Source organism: Natator depressus, chromosome 1 (assembly GCF_965152275.1).
Source record: "Natator depressus isolate rNatDep1 chromosome 1, rNatDep2.hap1, whole genome shotgun sequence".
In the NCBI taxonomy this organism is placed as follows: Eukaryota; Metazoa; Chordata; order Testudines; family Cheloniidae; genus Natator; species Natator depressus.
The window spans coordinates 113,642,517-113,664,401 of record NC_134234.1 but is presented as its reverse complement, the minus strand read 5'-3'; the positions used below and the strand labels follow the sequence as shown (position 1 = coordinate 113,664,401).

The window sequence follows — 21,885 nt, the reverse complement described above, 5'->3', positions numbered from 1 at the left end:
GCAGAACAGTAGAGCTTCTGGGTCATCTACACAGCGACCTGTTTTTTCAAGAAAAACTATTGTTGAACGGAGTGGATGTGAAAATTAAACTGACGCGCAGTAAAGATCCTTTCTGTTTAATGGGCAGCGGAACCGAAGGCTTTAAACTGCGCATTCTATCAGCATCCCTTTTTGTGAAGAAAGTACGTGTGGCCCCGAGCGTTCGTCTGGGGCATGCCGAGGCCCTGCTTACCGCTAATGCCAAATACCCCGTGAACCGTGTGGGAATGAAAGTGTTTAGCATCCCTGCGGGCAGCAGGGTCAGTAACCAGGAGAACCTGTTCTTGGGACAGTTGCCCAAAATGCTTGTCCTGGGGTTCGTGGATAACGATGCCTTTAGCGGAAGTTACGCTAAAAATCCCTTTCATTTTAAGCATTACGATATTAATTTTGTGGCCTTGTATGTGGATGGTGAGCAGATACCGACCAAGCCTCTGCAACCAGACTTCGAGGCAGGACGCTGCGTGAGAGAATACATGAATCTGGTACAGACGGCCGGTAAACACATGAAAGATCGTTCTCTGTTAATCGACCGTGAGGAGTTTGCACAGGGTTACACCATGTTTGCCTTTGACCTGTCCCCCGACCAGGAATGCGCCGATCACTATTCCCTGATTAAAACCGGGAACCTGAGAGCAGAAATTCGTTTTGGGAAGGCTTTAACCATTACCGTCAATATGATCGTGTATGGGGTTTTTGACAACGTCATAGAGATAAATCAGAGGAGAAATGTTCTGTTTGACTACATGTGAACATGGACACCGTGCAGCTCTCACGTGTCTTATCAACAGACCCTTACACGAAAAAGAATTTCTTAGACGTGTTTCCCTGCGATTGGCTCCCTGGCGGCAAGCTGTCTCAGAGACCCCTAGGTTTGGTGGTCAACACACATCCACACAGCCGACCGGGTGAACACTGGCTTGCCGTGTATCTGGTGGAGCGTAACCTTGGAGAGTTTTTTGACTCATACGGGCATCCCCCGAACAGTGTGTTCTTTCCTAAAAGCATTATGAAATTTTTAAACAAAAATGCCACAGACATTGTGTTTCACAACAGACAATTACAAGACCCCAGCTCCGTTGCCTGCGGCTATCACTGCGTGTTTTTCTTACACCATCGTAGCAAGGGTTTATCTTTTGACCGGATTTTAAAATTGTATTCTAATGACTTAGTGCAAAACGACCGGATGGTGATGAATTTTGTAAAAAATAAATTTAAATACTTGGCCATGCCTAGCCTTGCTCAAAGCATGTTTCAACAAGCCCAGACATGCGTATCTTGCAACGATTTTCATAGTCATGTTACCCAATAAAGCACCCCAGGTGGGGAGTTTAAAGACAATCGATGTTTGGCGTGGTTTTTTTTAAAAAAAAACAAAACACAATGACCCAATTCAGAAATGTTTTATTTAAAGCAAAACATTACCAGTTTTAAAAAAAAATGGAACGTGAAAAAGATCACAAACTGAGCCATTCGGCTCTTTTAGCCAATTTTCGTTTTTTAGATGGCAAAAAAGGGGTCACTGTTTCTTGGTCCACACCGGTGTCGGCGATTGAGGCCTTGAGGCGTTCCAAAAGATCTCTGTTGGTCGCGTTGCCCATGATGGAAGATGGCATGTTCAGTTCCGCCATGGCATTCATAAACACATCCCATCCTTTAGGTACATGTCTGCTAGGAACAGAGCGCGTCTGGGTGACGGCCCTGACTAAGTCGAGCATGTTAGAACCATTAACCACAGAGCCTTTGTACACAAAAGACCCTTTATCGGTCCATGAAGAAATGTTTTTATCTTGGCTCAGCTTATTTAGCAATACTGATGCATTTTTCTTATAACGCTTATTCACGTTATCCAACACCTCCTGAGCAACAGAGTCTGAGGTCTTTGGTGTTTCGGAGGGTTTGGCAGTCACACTCTGTTCCTGTTCTGGTAGAAACAGACTTAGTTTTCCTTTGTCCACATCGCTCTGCTTCACGTACGTTAGGTACCTTTGAAGCACGGTGCTGTAAAGTTTAGCCTTTTCATATTCACCTAAGTCAGTTCTTTGAAGAACAGATTTCATTTCAGCATCCAGTAAGCGAGTTGCAGTCGTTCTGATATTTTCCTCTGCCGGAGGGGGAGCACTTAATTGCTCCAACTGCCGGCTGGGCACCAGGTACATTTTTTCTGCATACTCCATTATCGATTAGTTAAAAGCCCCGTTATCAGAGGGATAGCAAAACTTAACAGGGGTCCTATAAACCCCCCAGACTGCTTCACCAGACGCTTCTTTCTTTTAAGTGAAACCCTTTTATTACACAAAGTTTTTATAAGCGTGTGTTTCTTTTTCAGCACACGCACTTGCTTCGGTGTTAAAGGTACGTTTCCTTTTAAGGTGTTGAGCGCTATTTCTGAGATGGCTGCTACTAGATCGTCAGAGGCCGAGCACAGTATAGCCCTCCTTTGCTGTGGGGACGATTTGCTAAGTAATTTTAAAAGGCCCAGGTTTCTTTTCACGCAGCTAGACATGTTTTCAGTCAGCAACCCCGGCTGCTAAAAAGGGACCTGCCAATAATTCATCTCTTTTTATACAGGGCTGTTGTTCTTTTTAAAGTATAAACTGCCGGCCAGTCTGGAGGGAAAAGACCAGTTCTTAGCCTATAAGCTTCTGGTGTGGAAGCATTTAAATCCACCACCAGGTAGCCATAAGGCCTTTTGGTAGCATCCTCAAAAGCTTCTAGAAAGAACTGAGCTTTGCCGGGGTACATTTGCCGAGCGAGTGTAGCAATTTGTAATCTGTCCCTGGGGTTTTTGAACAGAACCATGTATTTTGTGTTTAGGTTAATAGTGCGACTCTTTTTTCCCTGGCAAAATACGTTCTGAACTATATACATAATGCTCAGGTTCCTGTGATGCACGTACTTGGTAAAGGCTTTCTTGATTTCATCGCTTTCACAAGCGGAGTTCATCAGATCGTCTATGATAATCATGTTCACTTTATTGGTAGGAAACAAACGGTCATCGTCAAAAGCATCAGGCAGACCCTCCACAAAATTGATAAAGGGGTATTTACAGAGCAGTTCTTTATACAAGGGTTGCCAACAACTGTAACACCACACAATATTCTCAGGCGTAACAGACAATGTTTGTTTGGCATTATCCAATACATTTTTTATAAAGTAACTTTTCCCGCAGTTGCTAGGCCCCGCGAGAATTGCAGAAAAGGGGTGTCTCCACCTCGTATCCATTTTTCAAAAACCGTAGGGCAGGGTTTTAAACCCTTCTCCTAGGACCCTCTTGTTGTAAACGACTTTCTGTGTTTTTTTAAGGGTTTTTGTCTCTATTTGCCACTGATTTTTGTTTCTTACAATAGAGGGTTGCTGCACCTCTATCTTTTTTGAGGGGTTCTCTCGCAGACCCGTGCAATAGTCCAGGACTAGATCTTTCAAACTGTCAAAGTTGATCTTTTCACAGTTTGCTACGTTCAGGGTAATACCTTTGACCTTCATACAAGCCTTTCCTCCCGACAGTTTGTACCCGTATGTTTTTGGGCCTGCCGACACAAACTCGGTGATGTGTTGATCTGGTGGGATCTCGCTCGTGAGGTCCCCTAAATAATCCCCCAGAGGGGGATTCCAGGCCCCCTCCCTTTTCACAAATATCACAGAGTCAGTGTCGTGGTACAGGCACTGCTCTTGCAATCCGTCTAGGAGGTTGTATAGTTCTAAGCGGGCATAAGCGGTGGTGAAACAGGCTATGAAAACATTGGTATTGCCAGAGACAGAATAACGGTCTTTTGCGTGCTTCCAAGATACGCACGCTGTTTCATCGTCGATAAACTCACAGGATGAAACCTCGTAGTTGGGGGAAAATAGGTACTGAAAGAGTTCGTCAGGGTCTCTCACGATGCTGGTATTGGGTAGGTTGGTTCTTTGGCCGAATTTACCCCACAGAGAATTTAAAAACAGTTTAGCAATTTGGCGTTTAGCGGGGTTTAGCCTGATCTCGTGTCGGCGTAAAAGCACGCCTTCTTTCTGGTAGAAATCGTTAACATACTTATTTTGTTTGTCTTCGTCTGTGCACCAGCTGGGATACCCTGAAGCCTCTTGTTTCTGGCGGAGGTGTAATTTTATGTACTCCGAAAAGAGTTTATCAGATTTTTCATTAAAATGCCAGATTTCATAGATTTTAGCCACCACGTACCCCTTCGCTATGGCTGCATTCAATTCCACAGTGCACCAAGTCCCCAGGATGGCCCTCTCCTCGTCAGTGTGGGTGCACGTCTCCCGCTGCACGGTTTCCGCACAGGTTCGGCATAGCGGGAACATAAGCTTGCCGCCCACTCTGACAGGTAACAATGGGAAAAATAGGCCTCGTGGGGGGTACACTTTAACTTTTGCAATTCCAAAATAATTTGCAAGGGGTCCAAATTTGTCATAAACTATATCGGGGTGCCCGATAGGGTAGTCTTTCGTTTTGTTTACAAAAGGGTACAAGCTGGTAAAATCATAATAGTGGATTTCTTCCCCGGGCTTAGGTTTATAATATAGACGGATGGCGTTCGTCCTCCCCCCAAAAAGAGAATCCCTAGGCATGAGAGGCTGGGGTAACTGGGCTCGGTTTAAAAAGCTCGCAAGCTCCCTGTCTGTTTCTTTCATCACCACCCACTCGTGCTCCCAAAGAGTCCTCACTACAAAACCAAGCCGTTTTAGATAGTCGGTCTTGAGCTGCGTCTTGTAATAAAGAAACCCAAAAGTTGTCCCCGTCATAGGATTTTGTGCTTTTTCACAATGACAGGCGACACAGCCGTGAAAAAAACACCCATTAAACTCAAAGGCTATGTGTACCCCGTCAATATTGGCATAACCGTCTAAAAAGTAGGGGCCTACCTGTAGTTCCCCACCCTGTAAAGCGTGCCGTATTTGTATATGTTCTTTTTGAGAGATATACAACAGCCACTGGATAGATGGGGTCGAATATCTCTTTTTCTGTCTGTGATAGTTGTCTGGAGGGAGAAGAGCTACCGTGTTAGGCTCCAAAAACATAAACCTGTACATAGCCATGCAGACGGATGCCAGCGTTATGTACCGGAACGGATCTATACACAGTTTTATCTCAGTGAATTTACCGGGTTCTCTCTCTACTAGATCGACCTTCTCCGTCATATTCATAATTTCTTTTCTGTATAGGATACAAGCCTGTCTCAAAATTTTTACATCCTGCTGGCAGTAATACGCAAGCTCTTTCTGCAGGTCAAAAGTCTCAGAGCTGTGGTCTTGATACCAGTTGAGAAACTCTGCTTTTTCCCTGGGCATCATGCTTTCTACACCGTAGTGCTCCACACCGGGCATAGGCCCCACATAATTTTGATTTTCTAAAGTGTTAAAAAAATGTGGAAAATACCCTTTGCAACCTTCAAACCCCATCGCCTGTGGGAGCTTGCTAAGCTTCATGGGCAAGAAGTTTAAAGAGTCTATAAAACGAATGCCAAGGGCCTTAACTTCCACACACATTAGTTTACTGCCCTGAGTGATCAGTTCTATGCACATCTTTTCCTTCAGTAACTGTCTAACGCAGAAATACGCATCATAACCTTTGGAATTGTGTGCTAGGAACGTGTAGTCCCGGAACTCTTTGCCAATAAAGGTCTTAACAAACATAGAAAGACATTCGTCACCCTTAAATTCCCAGGATTTTTCCGGCTTTAGGGACATTGCAAAAATATAATTGGGAGTGTGCAACCCAGTCTCCTGCATGCATTCAAAATCATAAAAAATATACTTTTCTGATGATTCAGGCTTTCTAAGGCTGTCCATAAAACAGAGGTGAATGTCTACATCTCCAACGATCAAACCCTGACACTGCTTACAGCGCCTCCCTTTACACCTGTGCTGCTTGTCCACGTACGCCTGACACTTACCGCACAAAGTTTTAGACAGGCATTCAACTTGGTTTTTTGACGCACAGTTGACAAGTCTGTCTAAACACTCTTTGGACCGACAATACAGTTTACAGCTAGGACACCTCAGCTGCACACCCATGTTGTCAGAGCATGTTGCGCTCAAGCAGAGACGGCAACGATACCTGCAAGAATGGTCGTGACTGTACACCGTGTGGCAAAACTCACAGTAATTTTTTGCTCCGAACAACTTTTTCACATCCAGAACCCCATAGTAATGTTCATTGTGCAACAGGATGAAATAAGTCTTAGGGTACACGGGGCCCCCCGTTTTAAAAAAACCCCAGCCACCTTTCACCGCATACAGCACCACCTGTATGTTAACTCCTAAATGCTGTTCAAACTTTGCTACATCAGTGAGCATAACCTTTTTTTGATCTGACCACCCCAGTTTCTCGTGCAACTTTCTCGCCTCTGCTAACAATTCTGCATCTGTAGGTTTATGACCGGCCATGACAGCCAAGAGCCCTCCCGCAAAACATAGATTGGTACCGGTGTAAGTCAGGTCTACTAAACATTGTCTCTTTTTATGAATAATCTGACTACTAAGGATAGAATTTAAAACTCTTCGAGCGCCCCCACCCCTATTTTTTACAACTGTCACAACAAGGCGCAACGTCCCATCGAAATGCAATTCTCTATTGCTCTGAAGCAGCTTTGAGGTCTGGTTCAAGAAATCCTCAGCGGACAGCTCATCCCTAGTTCTTCTGACTGAAAACAAAGGGTTAGTTAAACGACGGCTCTCTAAACGTAACTGTACGTAATCATCAGGGCCTACCCTACCATTAACATCATCAAGAACTAGCTGTATCCCTCTGTGTATGGCTTCAACAGCCTGTTGAGCTGAATTTATTTGCTCAAGATGGACAAAACGAAACTCCTCACAATACACCGACCCCCCAAATCTAGGTAATTCACGTTGCCAACTTCTCACTCTCTCCATATACACCTCTGCATTTTCAGGGTTACTTGGGGGTTCCTCTACGGAACCATCAGTGGCATCTTCTACATCCGATACTAATTGAGAGTCAGACTCTGAGACGCCTCCATGAGGGGCATTGGGAGTCGATGGGCCTCCGTCTAGAGAGCACTCTGGGGAATTTTCTAAACCAGAGTCTGATTTCGCCTCCCCATTTTCAGACATGCCAGTTTGAGAGCCTCTGGTAGGGGGCATCTCTTTTTGTTTTTTTTCCCTCATTACCTCTTTAGCCCTTTTTAAAATTTTTACAGCGACCCTGGCCTGGAATTTTTTGGCAGCCATCTGTTTATCCCCCAAGCGCCGTCCGCCCTTTTGTTTACACACGAGCTGATGTGCACCCTTGAGGGTACCCCTTTCCACACCTAGTCATGCCTGATCAGAGCCACCCTTTCCAGCCCCCCTTTCTTTTAGGCCCCCTGAGGATTCAGCGTCCATCAGTTTTCTGAACAAAGCGTCGTATTTTTTCCAAATCTTTTTAGAATGCCGTAGTTTTAGACTCCCCGAAGATACAGCGTCCATCAGTTTTCTGAATGAAGCATCAAACTCTTCCCAAATACTAGAATATGGGGGATCTTTGTCAGTCCTTAGTTTTTTATTCACAACCCCTAGAGTGCCTGCTCTGGGTTTGTGAATGTGTGTGTTTCTGCACACATTCAGAGCCCCTAGAGTGCCTACTCCGGGTTTGTGAATGTGGACGTTTTCGCTCACAGTTTTCTCAGGGCTTGGTGCGGCGGTGGCCACTGAGGAACTGGAGTTGTGTTTGCATGGTTGCAATACCTTGGCATCGCAGGTGTTTTCAATCCTTGGTTTTTTATTCACAATCCCTAGAGCGCCTGTTCCGGGTTTGTGAATGTGGGCGTTTTCGCTCACAGTTTTCTCAGGGCTTGGCGTGGCGGTGGCCGCTGAGGAACTGGAGTTGTCTTTGCATGGATGTTTTTTACCAGAGTGTTTTGTTTTGTCCTTGGGTTTGACGTAAATGAGGTTTGGACTGGGCTGATGCTTCATCTGCACTCTTGTGCTGTTTTGCGTTGATAAAGGTCTCAAAGCAGATTCCTGGTTCTTTGGTGGTTCTCGGGGAGGGGTCCTTGTAGCTCCCACTACAGCCTTGTCAGAAGGGCTGCATATGCCTGCTTGGGGCAGGAGGGGGGAAAAAAAGCATTTTACAAAAATGTAACTTTGCCAGCTTTCTCACCCACACCTATGTATGTACTTAAAATACAAAACCTCATAAATTAACCAGACTAATAAGCAAAATATATTTACCCGGCTTCATCCATCCATCTGTCACTGATACTTGTGAATTTTTCTTTTCAATTGTCTCTTTCCTTTTTCTTTTGAGCATTTTTACCCGCTCAAGTTTTGACCGTGCTGTAAAGCAAACAACATTCTAATAAAACACATGAAACTGTCTAGTAAACTTTAAAATAAAATAAAATAATATCCATTAGAGTGTTTTTTCTATTTAAAAAAGTCATAGCTTTAAAACAAAATAATCCATTTCAGGCTGTACAACAATCACAGGTTTTGAGTTTATTTCTACCACTTTGAAAACAACCCCCACAATTTTTTTTTTTTTTTTAAAATACATCTCATTTTGCAAAGTAAAAACCCTGCTAATTGGAAACACACCATCACCATCAGTTTGTAGACATATACTTTTTAAAAACCGCCTATGTTTTACACACACACACACACACACACACACAGAGTTTAAAACACTGTTTGCAACAAAATACTTTTCAATAAACCCACATGCTTTTAAAAAGATCCCTGGTTGTTCTGGCCCCCGCCCTGCCCCAGCCATGTGTGCTTGGGGTCTTTGGGGTAAGAAAAACAAGCCAAAATGTTAGTTAGTATTAGCTCCCAAATCCCTATTCAACCTATGTAATACCTGAAGTTATTAAGCACAACTACAGTTAAAAATGGTTTTTACCTTGGCCTGGTGATGAACTGCAACTTAAAGTTACTGGCTCCATGCTAAACAGATCACACTGCAATACAGATATGCACCATTATTTACTAAGATAGCATGGCCAAAAAATGGCATTATATAATATATATATATTTTCAGAGTTAAAAAAAAAAACCAGGGAACATACCTCCACTTGCAGCCCAGCAGCAATTCAAGAGAGTTTCTGTTGAAAGAGACAGTCTCCAAGCAACCTGAGGTTTTGTTGTTTTTTTTTTTACACCATCCTAACTCTTTTGTTTCAAAATAGTTAGCAGGTTGATTGGATCACCCCTCCCTAGCATTCCCTTTTGTGATCGGGGGTGGGGAATAAGTTTTTCTGCACAATTGGGCTGCTTTTCTTTTTTAAGTTCAAATACTTTTTGTTCCCCCCACCCTGTAGGGCCTTCTTACAGTAACCATTTCAAGTGAGGGGCCCTTTGCAGATATCAATGAATGTCTTGGGGCTTGTTTTTGTTTTTAAAAACATGTTCTTTCATGCTTAAAGTTTGGTGGGACGGGGGGTGATTTCTAGAAAAAGTGCCCCGTGGCCTTCAACCAACTCCTGGGCCATATTTAGACTGGCCTATAGCGTTCCACCAACTCCAGGGGTTATATTTAAACTGCCCAATAGCATCTGCAAACTCCTGAGGTTTTATTTCATTTCATATTAATCAGAACTCACCATCCTCACCCACCCCCCTCCCTTACTATGGGTGCACCCCCATCAAAATTAACCCTATGGCAACAAGGGTGAGTAATCACAGTCACCCTGGCTATTCAGTGGGGGGGGGGGGTGGTTAAACCCGTTCAGTTCAACAGAATAAGTCAACTCTATTGTACTCAACCACATGTCTGAACCATCCCCGTTTGTTTTATTGTAAACACATTTTTAGGGTATTTTTCCCCCTCCCACAACATACATTTCAGCTTTTTTTTTTTTTGCTGTAAATGGGTCTCTCTTACACAAAAGACACAAGAGCTAGGTTCTCACAAACAATTTTTTTTATTTAAAAGACATACAGCTCCTTCAAAACAAACCAAGATGCTCCATTAAAAAAAGAAAGAAAGAAAAAAAGACTTTAAGCTCCCTTAAGGGCCAGAGACCTTTTAACAGAAATACAAATAGTCACAAAGCCCTTTTCAATAGATTTTTTTTTTAAATTTACAGCTACCAAGTTTTATATCGCATGTTTGGCACCTCACCATTTTCTAACTTAATCCTTTTAGATTTCTTACAAATAGCCTTTTTCTTAAGCAGGGTTCTGTAACTTTTTGTGCGGACCAGACGGTCAATATAACGCTCTAAGCAGGCATCTTCCGGTTTGGTCATTTTCTTTAAAACATGGTCAGGGTCTCCACTGAATTGCACAGCATTTATCAAGGTCACCCCTTGTGCTAAATGTTCTTGGGTTAGGCATAGACATTGCATAGCATAACCTATGGCAATCACAGTGTTTAATAAGCTTTCCAAACACAGCTCAGCACACAGGCCCCGGAGCTTGCAGTTTATATCCACTGAAGTCCAAGTCACACAGTCATGGTGCCGCTGGCCTGGTGCATCTATGACACAGCCCTCACAATCTTCAAAAAGCTTTTCCCTAAGACAGTGATTAAGAACAGAATAAACAGCAACGCGTACAATAGTCTGCATGACTTTGTTACGCTCACGACGTGGCACTGGCTCAGTCAGTTCCATGCCAAGCCTCCTCCTAAACTCCTCATAGCCGTCATCCTCGGAGTCCTCTTCAACATTTTCTATTGGCGTTGAGCAAAAACAAGGTGGGCCCGGTTCATCTTCGCTGCTTGGTGCAACGCTGTCCAGAGTCTCCGGGTCCTCTAGAAAGGCATCATTGAGCTGTTGAGAGATTTTTTTCAAAAAAGAAACAGCGTAAGCACCCCACTGCTCGGTTTTTGATTTACACAATCCCTGGTTCCTAGCCCCGTTACAACCCCATCCCGACCGTCACTTCTTAAGCATTCATTTACCTGAGCGTTCATCTTGTCCACTAGTGACTTCCCCGAGCTGCGATCACCTTCCTCCTCCCGGGGGGTGGACAACAAGAGGCCATCACGCTCATCGTGGGGCCCCACAAGCGGCTGGGTTTCAGGGTCCGGGGTATCCATCAATGGCTGGGCCAAAGGGCTCCCCTCAATTGCCCCCTCCTCCTCCTCGGAACTGTTGCTGATGTAGCGCTTTCTCCGCGGTTTCTTGAAGGCCCTCGGGGCTAAAACAAAGTCCGAAGTTCTCACGGGGGTGGTGAAGGAGTCCATGTTTCCACGATTTCTAAAACACGCGCTCTTGGTAAAAGACAGCCTCTTCTGCCCGACGCTGGGCCTTATGGGGTGATGGTGCTGCGCTCTGATTGGCAGAGGGGTCATACGCCCCTCTTCTGGGTGGTTCACCCCATCCCAGAACCTGCCCTATTTTGGTCAAATCTGCTCTCGGGCCGGCCTGATTGGTAGAGGTTGGTGGGAGGAGTTGTTAGAGGGGTCACACGAATCATTTCCGGACGGGTCACCCCGCCCCCGGAACTCATCCTAATTGGTCAAATCTCCTCTTGGTCCTATCGGAACAAAACCCCTCCTGATTGGTAGCGGGGTGGGGGGAGGAGTTGTTAGAGGGGTCACAAGACCCACTTCCAGAGAGGACACCTCCACCCCGGAACTCGCCCTGATTGGTCAAAGCTCCTCTCTGGGAGGTCCTACGGGGCAAAACCCATCCTGATTGGTAGAGGGTGGGGGGGGGGAGGAGTTGTTAGAGGGGTCACAAGACCCACTTCCGGAGAGGACACCCCCCTCCGGAACTCGTCCTGATTGGTCAAAGCTCCTCTTGGGGGGGAAGTGGCAGAGGTCAAGGGGTGGGGTTAAAGGGGTCAAGGGGTGGGGTGGGTGTCACATGACACACCTTGCTTCCGGTCATGTGGCAGCCTTGACCCCGGAAGTAATAACCCATGGGGCGGAACTTCCGGTGGGTGGGGCTAAGAGGTCAAGGGGCGGGGCTGAGGGGTCAAGGGGCGGGGTCAGGGTTTGATTGATGGTAGGGCCCTTATACTACTCCTGCCAAACAATCAGTGGGGGCACGGGACGATTGAGGTGCTAAAGGAGCACTCAAGGAAGACAAGGTCTTTGCGGAGAAAATAAATGAATTCTTTGCATTGGTCTTCACATCAGAGGATGTGAGGAAGATTCCCACATCTGAGCCATTCTTTTTTTAGGTGACAAATCTGAGAAACTGTCCCAGATTGAGATGTCAGTAGAGGAGGTTTTGATAATTTGATAAATTTGATAAATTAAACAATAATAAGTCACCAGGACCAGATAGTATCCCCCAAGAATTCTGAAGGAACTCAAATATGAAATTGCAGAACGACTAATTGTGGTATGTAACTTACACTTAAATCAGTTTCTGTACCAGATGACTGGCAGATAGCTAATGTAACAATGATTTTTTTTAAAAGGCTCCAGAGGTGATCCTGGCAGTTATAGGCTGGTAAATCTGACTTTGGTACCAGGCAAACTGATTGAAACTATATAGTAAGAATAGAATTATCAGACACACAGATGAACACTCTGTGTTGGGGAAGAGTCAACATGGCTTTTCTAAAGGGAATTAGAATTCTTTGAGGGTGTCAACAAACCTGTGGACAAGGGTGATCTAGTGTACTTGGACTTTCAGAAAGCCATGAGAAGGTCCCACACCAAAGGCTCTTAAGTAAACTAAGCAGTCATAGTATAAGATGGAAGGTCCTCTCATGGATCATTAACTGGTTATGATACGAAACAAAGGGCAGGAATAAACAGCCAGTTTTCACAAAGGAGAGAGGTAAATAGCGGGGTCTCCCAAGAATCTGTACTGGGACCAGTGCTGTTCAACATATTCATAAATGATCTGAAAAAAGAGGTTAAGAGTGAGGTGTCAAAGTTTGCAGACAATTCAAAATTACTCAAGATAGTTAAGTCCAAAGCACACTGCAAAGAGTAACAAAGAGATCTCACAAAACTGGGTGACTGGGCAACAAAATGGCAGTTGAAATTTAATAGTGATAAATGCAAAGTAATGCATTGGAAAACATAATCCCAATTATACATACAAAATGATGGGGTTTAAATTAGCTGTTACCAGTTGAGAAAGAGATCTTGGAGTCACTGTGGATAGTTCCCTGAAAACACCTGCTCAGTGTGCAGCAGCAGTAGTCAAAAAAGCTAACAGAATATTAGAGACTATTAGGAAAGGGATAGATAATAATACAGAAAATATCATAATGCCACTGTATACATTCATGGTATTCCCACACCTTAAATACTGCACGCAGTTCTGATCACCCCATCTCAAAAACAGATATATTAGAATTGGAAAAAGTACAGAGAAGGGCAACAAAAAGGGTTAGGGGTATGGAACAGTTTCCACATGAGGAGAGATTAAAATGATGGGGACTGTTCAGCTTGGAAAAGAGACAACTAGCTGGGAGATGAGAGACGTATATAAAATCAGGACTGGGGTGGAGAAAGTGAAAAGGGAAGTGTTATTTACCCCTTCACGTAATACACGAAGCAGGGGTCACCCAATGAAATTAATAGGCAGCAAGTTTAAAATAAACATAAGGAAGTACTTCTGCACACAGTGCACAGTCAACCTGTGGAACTCATTGCCAAAGGATGTTCTGAAGGCTAAAAGTGTAAATGTGTTCATGGAGCATGGGTCCGTCAATGGCCATTACCGAGGATGATCAGGGATGCAACTTTATGCTCTGGGTGTCCCTGAACTCTGACTGCTAGAAGCAAGGAGTGTACGACGGGGGATGAATCATTTGATAATTGCCCTGTTCTGTTCATTCCCTCTGAACCACCTGGCATTGGCCACTGTTGGAAGACAGGATACTGGGCTAGATGGACCATTGGTCTGATCCAGTATGGCTGTTCTTATTTTCTTAAGTTAAAATATGTATTTTTCAACTGTTTTTAAAAGACATTGTGTGGTGCAGGTCTCTGTTAAATTTAGTTGTATTGCTCTAACGGGAGAAAACTATCCATATGTGAAAGGGAACAAATTTGTTATTTTTCAAACACCAGTGGCCCAGTTTATATGGCCGTTATTCACACCAGTAATCTGCACTATGGGATTTATTCCAAATAGAAAAACAAGGCTTACTACAGCCAGAACTCAGGTTAATACAACTTGCTTAGGCTGTGACCAAACTAAACAACGATAAGGCTTCTGTTAGAGAGAAGGCAGCTCAGAGGAGCTCTCCTGCCTGTTCTCCTCCTTCCCCATTGCCCTTTTATTTCCCTCACTCCCCCCTGGGGAACTGGCTGTAGACTGCCAGTTCGGTCATTAATAGCATTCCCCTGCAGGAACTCCTGCTGCTCATTTTGGATATCTGCTGGACTTCATTAGCTAAAGCCCCCGCAGGCTGCTCCTCTCAGAAATCACAATGATAAGAAAAACATAACATTCAAAATAATCCAGGCATTAGATTATGAGTTGCTGTGGAAGAAAACATGCTCCCACTTCTCACCACCTAGCTATTTTCCTGGCTGTCTATTTGTAGGTGGAGAATCAATGTATTTATTTTTCCTCCTGCAGTTTTTATGATAAAACATTCCTGAAACAAGAGTCTGAAGATAGGAGTTGCCCAGCAGTTTTACCATGTGATCCAAAACTCTTTAAAGTCAATGGAAAGACCTACACTGACTAAAAAAAAAACAACAAAAACCACCTTTGAATCAGGCCCTTATTGTGGCCATGTGCCAAACTAGTGACCCTTTCTAATTTCTATCTCCAGTGAGTGCTCAGATGCAGTACTTGAGGTGAAACTTAAGTTTTCTTAGAAAAGCTGCATTGCATTATAATTGTTTTCCCTGCTGATATAAATATGATTTACTACCTTCTCTTCATTTCAAGGGGGAACACACAAGCAGTAGTCATTATCTGGGAAGAGAAAGGGTCTGGCTTCCTTCCATAGGTTTCTGAGAGTTTTGTTTTGTTTTTCTTACCACCAGTGCAGAGTATTCCCACAGGCCTTTGATTTCAATTTTAAAAGGTTAAAAATGCCTAGAACTGAAACACAACATTTTGTTCAACCCATTTTATTTTTTTATTTACCTTTTCCCAAATTTGTTGAACATTCTGAAAAACTTCATTTTTAGTTTGGATGTGACTGATTTGATTTTTTCTTTATTTGTTTCTTTTCTTTGTCACTTTTTTCCAGTGAACCAAAAAATCAGTTACTCTCCCAGTTCTACATAAGACCTCTATTGTTTACTGCCTTGAGTTACTTTTAGGTTTTAAGATTTTCATACATGTAAAGTTAAATGAAGTCAATTGGCCACTTGAAGTTACAGAAGTTCTTGTGGGCATTTTATGTTGCATAGATTCAAAAGACAATTGTGGCTGCAAGGGTTATAAAAGTACCAAGCATTTATTTGTTGGAGTGTATATTGCATTGTTAAACCCATTACAGGACATGCATCACAGCTGTACAATTTATTTATTTTGCAGCTCACCTTGCACTCATCAACCGGCAGTCTAAATGAGAATTCTAGGCAAAGACAGAAGTCTAGTTTGGTATGTACTTGACAAGGCGATGCTGCCTTCCTGGGGCTGCCCATCTTGGTAGCATTTCCCTTCCATTCCAGCAATAGTTCAGGGGCCACCATCTTGGCAAATAGCAATGTTGCATATCTCCCCGGTTGTCTTTTTGCCTTTCTGAACAGGACCCTTCTCTGTCTCTGACTCAGAGTAATATCCCCCAGTGCAGGGATGGCTGCAGGGGTGCAATCAATAACCTGCCCTTTGGGAAAGCCTCCCACTCCCTTACTCCCATCCCCCTAAAATAGCGTATAAGGGTAATTTAAAGGGTACCATTTCACCATGGTGCAGGTAAGCCCACTTAGTGAGGCATTTTGAGTTGTTGCCCCTTATCTTCAAGTACAACCGAGGCTGAAAAGAGCGCAAGAGAACGGAATTCCAAATTGAGCATATTTGGAGAGAAGTAACATATTCTAGCATTGTTGACATGGTGACTAATATTGCTACAGGTTCCCCTGTTCTCCTAGCACCTGGCATGGCATGGCCCACACAGACAGGAGGGTTATCAGTAGCCAAGTGCCTGGCCAACCTTCCAGAGGCGAGAGGACAAGGGCGGAGATGTATGCTCACCTCATGAATGGGTCCCACCAGAAGGGAAAAGTCCCCAAAGGAATGGAGGCAAGCATTCATCCTGCAGGACAAGAATGAGAGAGAGGAGGACAAAGAGCCTGCCAAGAAGCTGTCAAAGGAGCACATGGATCAACAGGACACAGAAAGGGACTTGCAGGGAAGGATGTTGGACATGATGCAAATGCGGACAAGTTTCCTGGAGAACATGGTTGCACTGTGCTCATGTGTAACACTCCAACATAGTCCTGTCCTACAGCCAGCTGAGAACACAGGGCATTGAGAGCCTCCTTCCAGTCACACAGCTGCAGGACACAGACCGTTCCCATGCCATCCCACCCCCCAAAAGAAGGTGAATAGCTACCATCCCACCTATGGATCTTTTATGCCTTCATCTGCACAAACATGTTCGCTTTGCACTGTGGCTACTTCTGCACCATTCTAGTCGGTTTTGAGTTTGCACTGTCTTGTTAGGTGGCACAGCAATATTTTGTTATTGTTTGCAATTGCACTCAGTTGAAAACTGTCATTAAGATAAGGATTTGTCTTTCCCCACTACCACCTGTTCTTAATAAAATCAGTTCATTACATTGTAATCATTTCATTCATTTACATTCCTTTCATTCATCACATTGCATTGATTTGCCCCCCGTACATCCTGCTCTCAAAATACAAGCACAACGCTTCTGGCCATTGGGACATTTGATAGAGGCCTCCTCTCCACCTCTGCCTGCCACCCCTCAGTGAGGCTCCCTCCCTTGCTGTCAGAGCGGTTGTGTAACACAAGCACCTGTAACACAAAGCAGAGCTGTCTGAGAAGCCTCCATATTTGTCATGAGACACTGCCACCTTCCTTTCTGTCTTCCAAATCCACGCTCCGCAGTCACTCTACAGCTGCTCTAGGGACAGTTAAACAGTTCCTTTCTCCAAGTGTCCAGTAAAAGAGCTCCTAAGCCAGGGAAGACGGAGGTAAGTTGGGTCTGCCAGAGTAACAACTGGAACCACAACCCTATTAACATCTGTAGTGGGCTTTGGGGAGCTAAAGTGTCATTTTTCATTGCATAAAAAAGGGGCAAGTTTCTAAAGAGCCTAGCATCGTGGCCCTTTCCAGGCCACCCCACCAGAATGTTAGTGAAGCTGCCATGGTGGTAAACCAGGCCTTGCATGAACATGAAGAAATGACACTTTCTGTTGATGAATGCCAAGGCCTGGGGGCAATGGAGGGCAAATAATAGGCTTGTGGATCCCATCCATGGTCCCTATATAAACCCAAGCACTCAACGCTATCAATAACTTTCTGTTTTATGACCCAAGGCAACAACATTCTCTCAACAGCAGCACCCACCTCCATGAAAACAGCCCCAACAGCTGATTTACCAGCACAAAACTGGTTAGCTACTGAGCATCAGCAATAGAGGGTGAGAAGCTCCCAGCTGGCAATTACTGCACACTTCTCCACACTGTGAGAGGAAGGGACTCTACAATGGGTGCTCCAGCTCCAGGGTGAGCTCTGTGCAGATTTCCAGGAAAGTAGCCACCCACATCCTGAAGTTCTGCAGACACTGCTGGTCATCCCAAAGCCTGCAGCATTAACCTGTCCCACCAGTCAGCGCTGCTTGGCCAGACCCAGAAGCAGTGCTCCATTGAAGCTGTTTCAGTAAAATGTCATGCAGGAGTAACTGTGTCCTCTGCTAGTGCTATCCATGTGGCCTCTTGCTAGTTATGGCGATCTTCCATGTTCTCCAAAGCCACTCACCTGCGTGAGTGCCACTACGTCTGGTGCTCCCTTTTCGGATTAACAATGGTCAGGATCCCTGGCGCTCAGCAGTGCTTCCCCCAGGCTGCCTGACAACAACCTGAAAATTTGTTTGCCAATGAAATAATGTGAAAATGACTGGCTAGTGAAAAACCAGACCAGGGCTGGGATATCATTGAAGGAACCAAGGGAGTTTGACTCCAAGCCTCAGAATTCTATTATGTTCCAATAAGTATCCTACAATCCACTGAAATAAATAACCCATCAGGCCTTGAGCCTAGTGACAGTATATTGCACCCTGGGATACCTGTCCTAAATGCTGTGCATTTATTTTGAAAATAATGGACACCATGATTCATAAGGGAAGTAACGTTAAGTCATTTTAAACAAAGCAGCATGGGGATATTTGTTCGGTTTAGTTATAGCTGTATAATTGCAACAAAAAAAAATCCAATCCTTCCCCTGTATCATAGACTATCGGGGTAGAAGGGACCTCAGGAGGTCCTCTAGTCCAACCCCCTGCTGAAAGCAGGACCAATCCCCAATTTTTGCCCCAGATCGCTAAGTGACCTCCTCAAGGATTGAGCTCACAACCCTGGGTTTAGCAGTTCAATGCTCAAACCACTGAGCTATCCCTCCCCACAAGGCCAAAGAGTAGAATTCTGCAGTGCACTCTGAAAGCGCTTAGACACTGGATTAGTTTGACTTCCCCTGGAAGCTGGCTGTATTGTACAGGGTCTTGTTTGAATAAACGTTCCGTGATCATAAGTAATTTTTGGTGTATACATAATCTTCGGAACAAAAACACTGTGTCAGCATGTGGGTACAGAAAACCAGAAACAATATGTCAGCAACGAGACCGTAGGCCTCTTGAGGAAAGAGCCATTTTTCTTTCTTGAGCCTTCCAGCAGTAAGCCGCCTGCTCCAAATATTGCAGCTGGCTTTATGTTTAATTATCATGTAGGTGACGTTCTTTTTTGCTATTTTTGGTGTGCATACTTTCTTAGCCAGCATATCTATTGCAGTGGACCTACGAATATGCAACGATGTGCATTTGCGCAGGGAAGTTTTAAAAACATGCAGTAAGTTTTAGAAATCTGCACACTGCACAGCAGTATAAACAAACCTGCGGGGCCCTAGTGTATTGAGTCTGTTGCTGGTGTCCAGCCCTGCATTCTTTGGTATATACAACATCTTATTGAAATTGTGATAACACTGATTTACAGAAAAAGCATAATAAATAGCAGCTGTTTTAAGTTAGAGCATATCAGCATCTCTTCTGATGCAGCAAGACCCTTGCTAAACTGATTCCTGATGCAAAAACTAATTCCTAAACACTTCTTCCATCATTCTTAGAGAAGACTGTTTCCAGATATCCCAGGCACTACTTGAAAATGTCTGATGCTTCTTTTGTCAAGATCTTCTGTTTTCAACTATAGATTTTTACTCCAAACAAATATTTGCCAACGGAGTTCCAGCTTCTTTGGAAAGTAATGAAATTTATGGGCATTGGTGGTGTTAGGGTGGACAGAATCAGTATTGTAAAAACCAGACCTTGTGGTTTTAGTGACGCACAGATTATAATCACAAACAGCAGTGGCTGCATTCCAGTGGCCATGACGGAGGTAAAAGCAATGGTGAAGATTTGTAACACTGATTATTTATGGAAGCATGCTCTCCACCTGCCCAAAGCTGTCATCATGAAATTGCCTTTAAAGATCACCACAATAGTCATTGCCCTACAAATGTTCATTCAGTTATGTTTACATAGATGAATGGTGACACATCAAAAATACTAGTTGTCAAGCAGCGTTCCTACTCAAATGTAATAAATCTGGAGCTGATATAGCTCTGAGTTTGGGACCGCTTTGTGTTTCCGTACAGCTATTGTGTTACCTTGTTTAGGGCTCGACTGAGTCATTAAGCTCAACCTAGAGTAAAGACTGACACATAGCTCTCCTGCCCCAGAAAGAATCCCAGGAGGGAATTGTGCCTCGAACAGATACAATTCTTCACCTGCCTACCACTTGTTCTGGGGAAGAAAGTAGCTTCACAATTGTTCAAATGCAATTTATTTTGCCCTGTGAGCCGGGGGTGGAGCCAAGGCTGCTCCCACTTCCCACCTGTCTCCGCCCACCGGCTCTCAGCAGGGAGTATTACGTAAGCAGCCCATTATCTCCCCCAAACCCTAGCACCTAGAGCTGCATCTAAGTTGTCCTTACTCAACTGAGCAAAGGAACAAGTTTGAGCCCCTTCCCACTCCAACAGTGATGATTAAGGGCAAGGGACAATGCAGCCCTTAATAATTTCAAATGCAAAAATTTTCACTAGCTTCTGGGTAAGGTACTTACTAAGTCACCAGATGGTCAAGTGGACATTTATGTTCTTTTGCTCTAAGGTATCATCACATATACACATGCAAGCAGAGGCAGTGCTAGCCCATTGGGGGCCTTATGCAGGAATATTTTTGCCTCCCCCACAACACATTATAGAAAGGGAATAGGGGGCCTCCATGAGTGGCCCGGGGCCCTAAGCAATTGCTTAGTCTGCTTATGTCTAGCGCCGGCTCTGCATGCAGACATGTCTGTTCCTCGTGCTGTATACTTAGAAATGTGTATCAAATAGTTTGTTTATATTCGATTCTCTGTCATTGTAATAGGGGACCCGATCTATTCCTCCCTCTCCAATGAAATACTGTAGGCTAATCTGGATACATATAAATACATTCCTGTTTATCGTCCTGTCTTATGTACGGTTGCCCACACTATGGGTGGGAGTTGTGGAGGGGACTCGGGATGGGTAGAGTGGAGAGGGTTATAGGAGGTCTAAAATATATATATGTTTTTTAAACAATACAGTACATAGAAAGTGGATATCCTACATAAGCCTTGCAGTGGTTTGTGCTCCTAAGGATCTGACAAACACAGCTAGAGTCTCAGTTTAACCTAGTGCAGCCAACTCCTAGAGTCTCTGCTAGGTACACAATACTGAAGTACAGCTGTGGTGTGTATGTACTTGGATCTATCTCATAGAAATGATGTACATTCTACTAAAAACCATTTTTGTCTGTACAACACAAAGTTCAAGTCGCCATGTGTAAGCTATTGTTCAGTGAATGCTATTCAATCTCCTTTATGCCTGAGCTGCAGTAGAGACGACTCTGTTAGGGTCCTAGCTTCGGCTTGTTAGCTCAAAGTGTAAAGACTTAGGCATTCAGCTGTGAGAAATCTTAGTTCAGTCTCCAGTACTGGTTAAGATGGCGGCTCTCACACAGATTAAACGTGGAACTGACTCGCAACACCAGACCTCAAATTACATATTAAGAAAAAAAATATGATTTTTCAACACTCACTTATGGAAACAGCAAGCAGTGGGGTTTGGTTTGTTTGTTTGTTTGTTTGTTTTAAATGCAGCTTTTATTGCTAGATCAGAAAAACCAAAAATGGGAAGCATCTGGGGCCACATTTCCTTCTCCTTTTCTTTCCTAGGACTTTTCCTGCTCTAGACATATCCAGGCTGCAGGCTTCCTTCCAACCATTGTTTTCTCTTTAAAGGGATATTGTGAACATTTTTAATTCTGATTATGAAGCTTACCAGTGGAAGGGAGGTTATTTGTATGTATCAGAAAACATTCCTTATTGAGGGCTTCAGCTGGGAGTCCTGAGCATGACCAAGCATGCTCTTCATGCCCCAAAAATGTTACGGTCAAGCATGTGAAAAATTCACTACCGTCCTCCACATAGCCGACGATTCGTTGAAATGGAAAGCACCTATTACAACTAAACATTTGGCCCGGAATCATTAACTATATGTTAATAACCAGCCAAGTGATATATCTTTACTTGCAGTCAGTTAAACAATTTTTAATGAAATCATGAAACCGTCTTTTGCAACTATATTAGAATGGCAACCATGCACTGTAACACATATTAGAGTTATACTGGGTATGAATATCTGGGTCAATGTAAAGGAGCCTTAAAGTAGGTGTAAATATAATTTGCTCCCACTGTGGGGCAGGATACAATACGCCGCCAGAATGGTGTCAAGGGGCCTTAGAGGAAAGGAGAA

At 44.0% G+C, this 21,885-nt stretch overlaps 1 protein-coding gene and 1 long non-coding RNA gene across 3 annotated transcripts in view; one reads left to right on the top strand and one right to left on the bottom strand.

The window, feature by feature from the left end:
* The window catches only part of LOC141994387 (uncharacterized), a 33,402-nt gene extending 16,815 nt beyond the window's left edge, over positions 1 to 16,587 (top strand). For both annotated transcript variants that reach the window (XR_012641118.1, XR_012641117.1), the window contains exons 2-3: positions 15,405 to 15,470; positions 15,944 to 16,587. This is a non-coding gene — a long non-coding RNA (uncharacterized LOC141994387). The remainder of the gene's footprint in view (positions 1 to 15,404; positions 15,471 to 15,943) is intronic.
* Positions 7,473 to 9,103, bottom strand: LOC141987874 (uncharacterized). Its single transcript, XM_074953722.1, has 5 exons — positions 9,054 to 9,103; positions 8,888 to 8,945; positions 8,218 to 8,322; positions 7,512 to 8,081; positions 7,473 to 7,480 (listed from the first exon to the last, which is right to left on the bottom strand). Exons 2-5 carry the CDS (start codon positions 8,928 to 8,930, stop codon positions 7,473 to 7,475), a joined length of 726 nt encoding a protein of 241 aa, XP_074809823.1. The 5' UTR covers positions 8,931 to 8,945; positions 9,054 to 9,103.
* Positions 16,588 to 21,885: the final 5,298 nt, after the last annotated feature.

What these genes read in the sequence shown, in the direction of transcription:
- LOC141987874 (XM_074953722.1), bottom strand. Translation starts at nt 8,930, where the DNA reads ATGGAGCCAGTAACTTTAAGTTGCAGTTCATCACCAGGCCAAG. An exon ending in CAGTTCATCACCAGGCCAAG is followed by an intron (nt 8,323 to 8,887) that starts GTAAAAACCATT and finishes TTTGCTTTACAG; the next exon opens with CACGGTCAAAACTTGAGCGG. An exon ending in AGATGGATGGATGAAGCCGG is followed by an intron (nt 8,082 to 8,217) that starts GTAAATATATTT and finishes TGCCCCAAGCAG; the next exon opens with GCATATGCAGCCCTTCTGAC.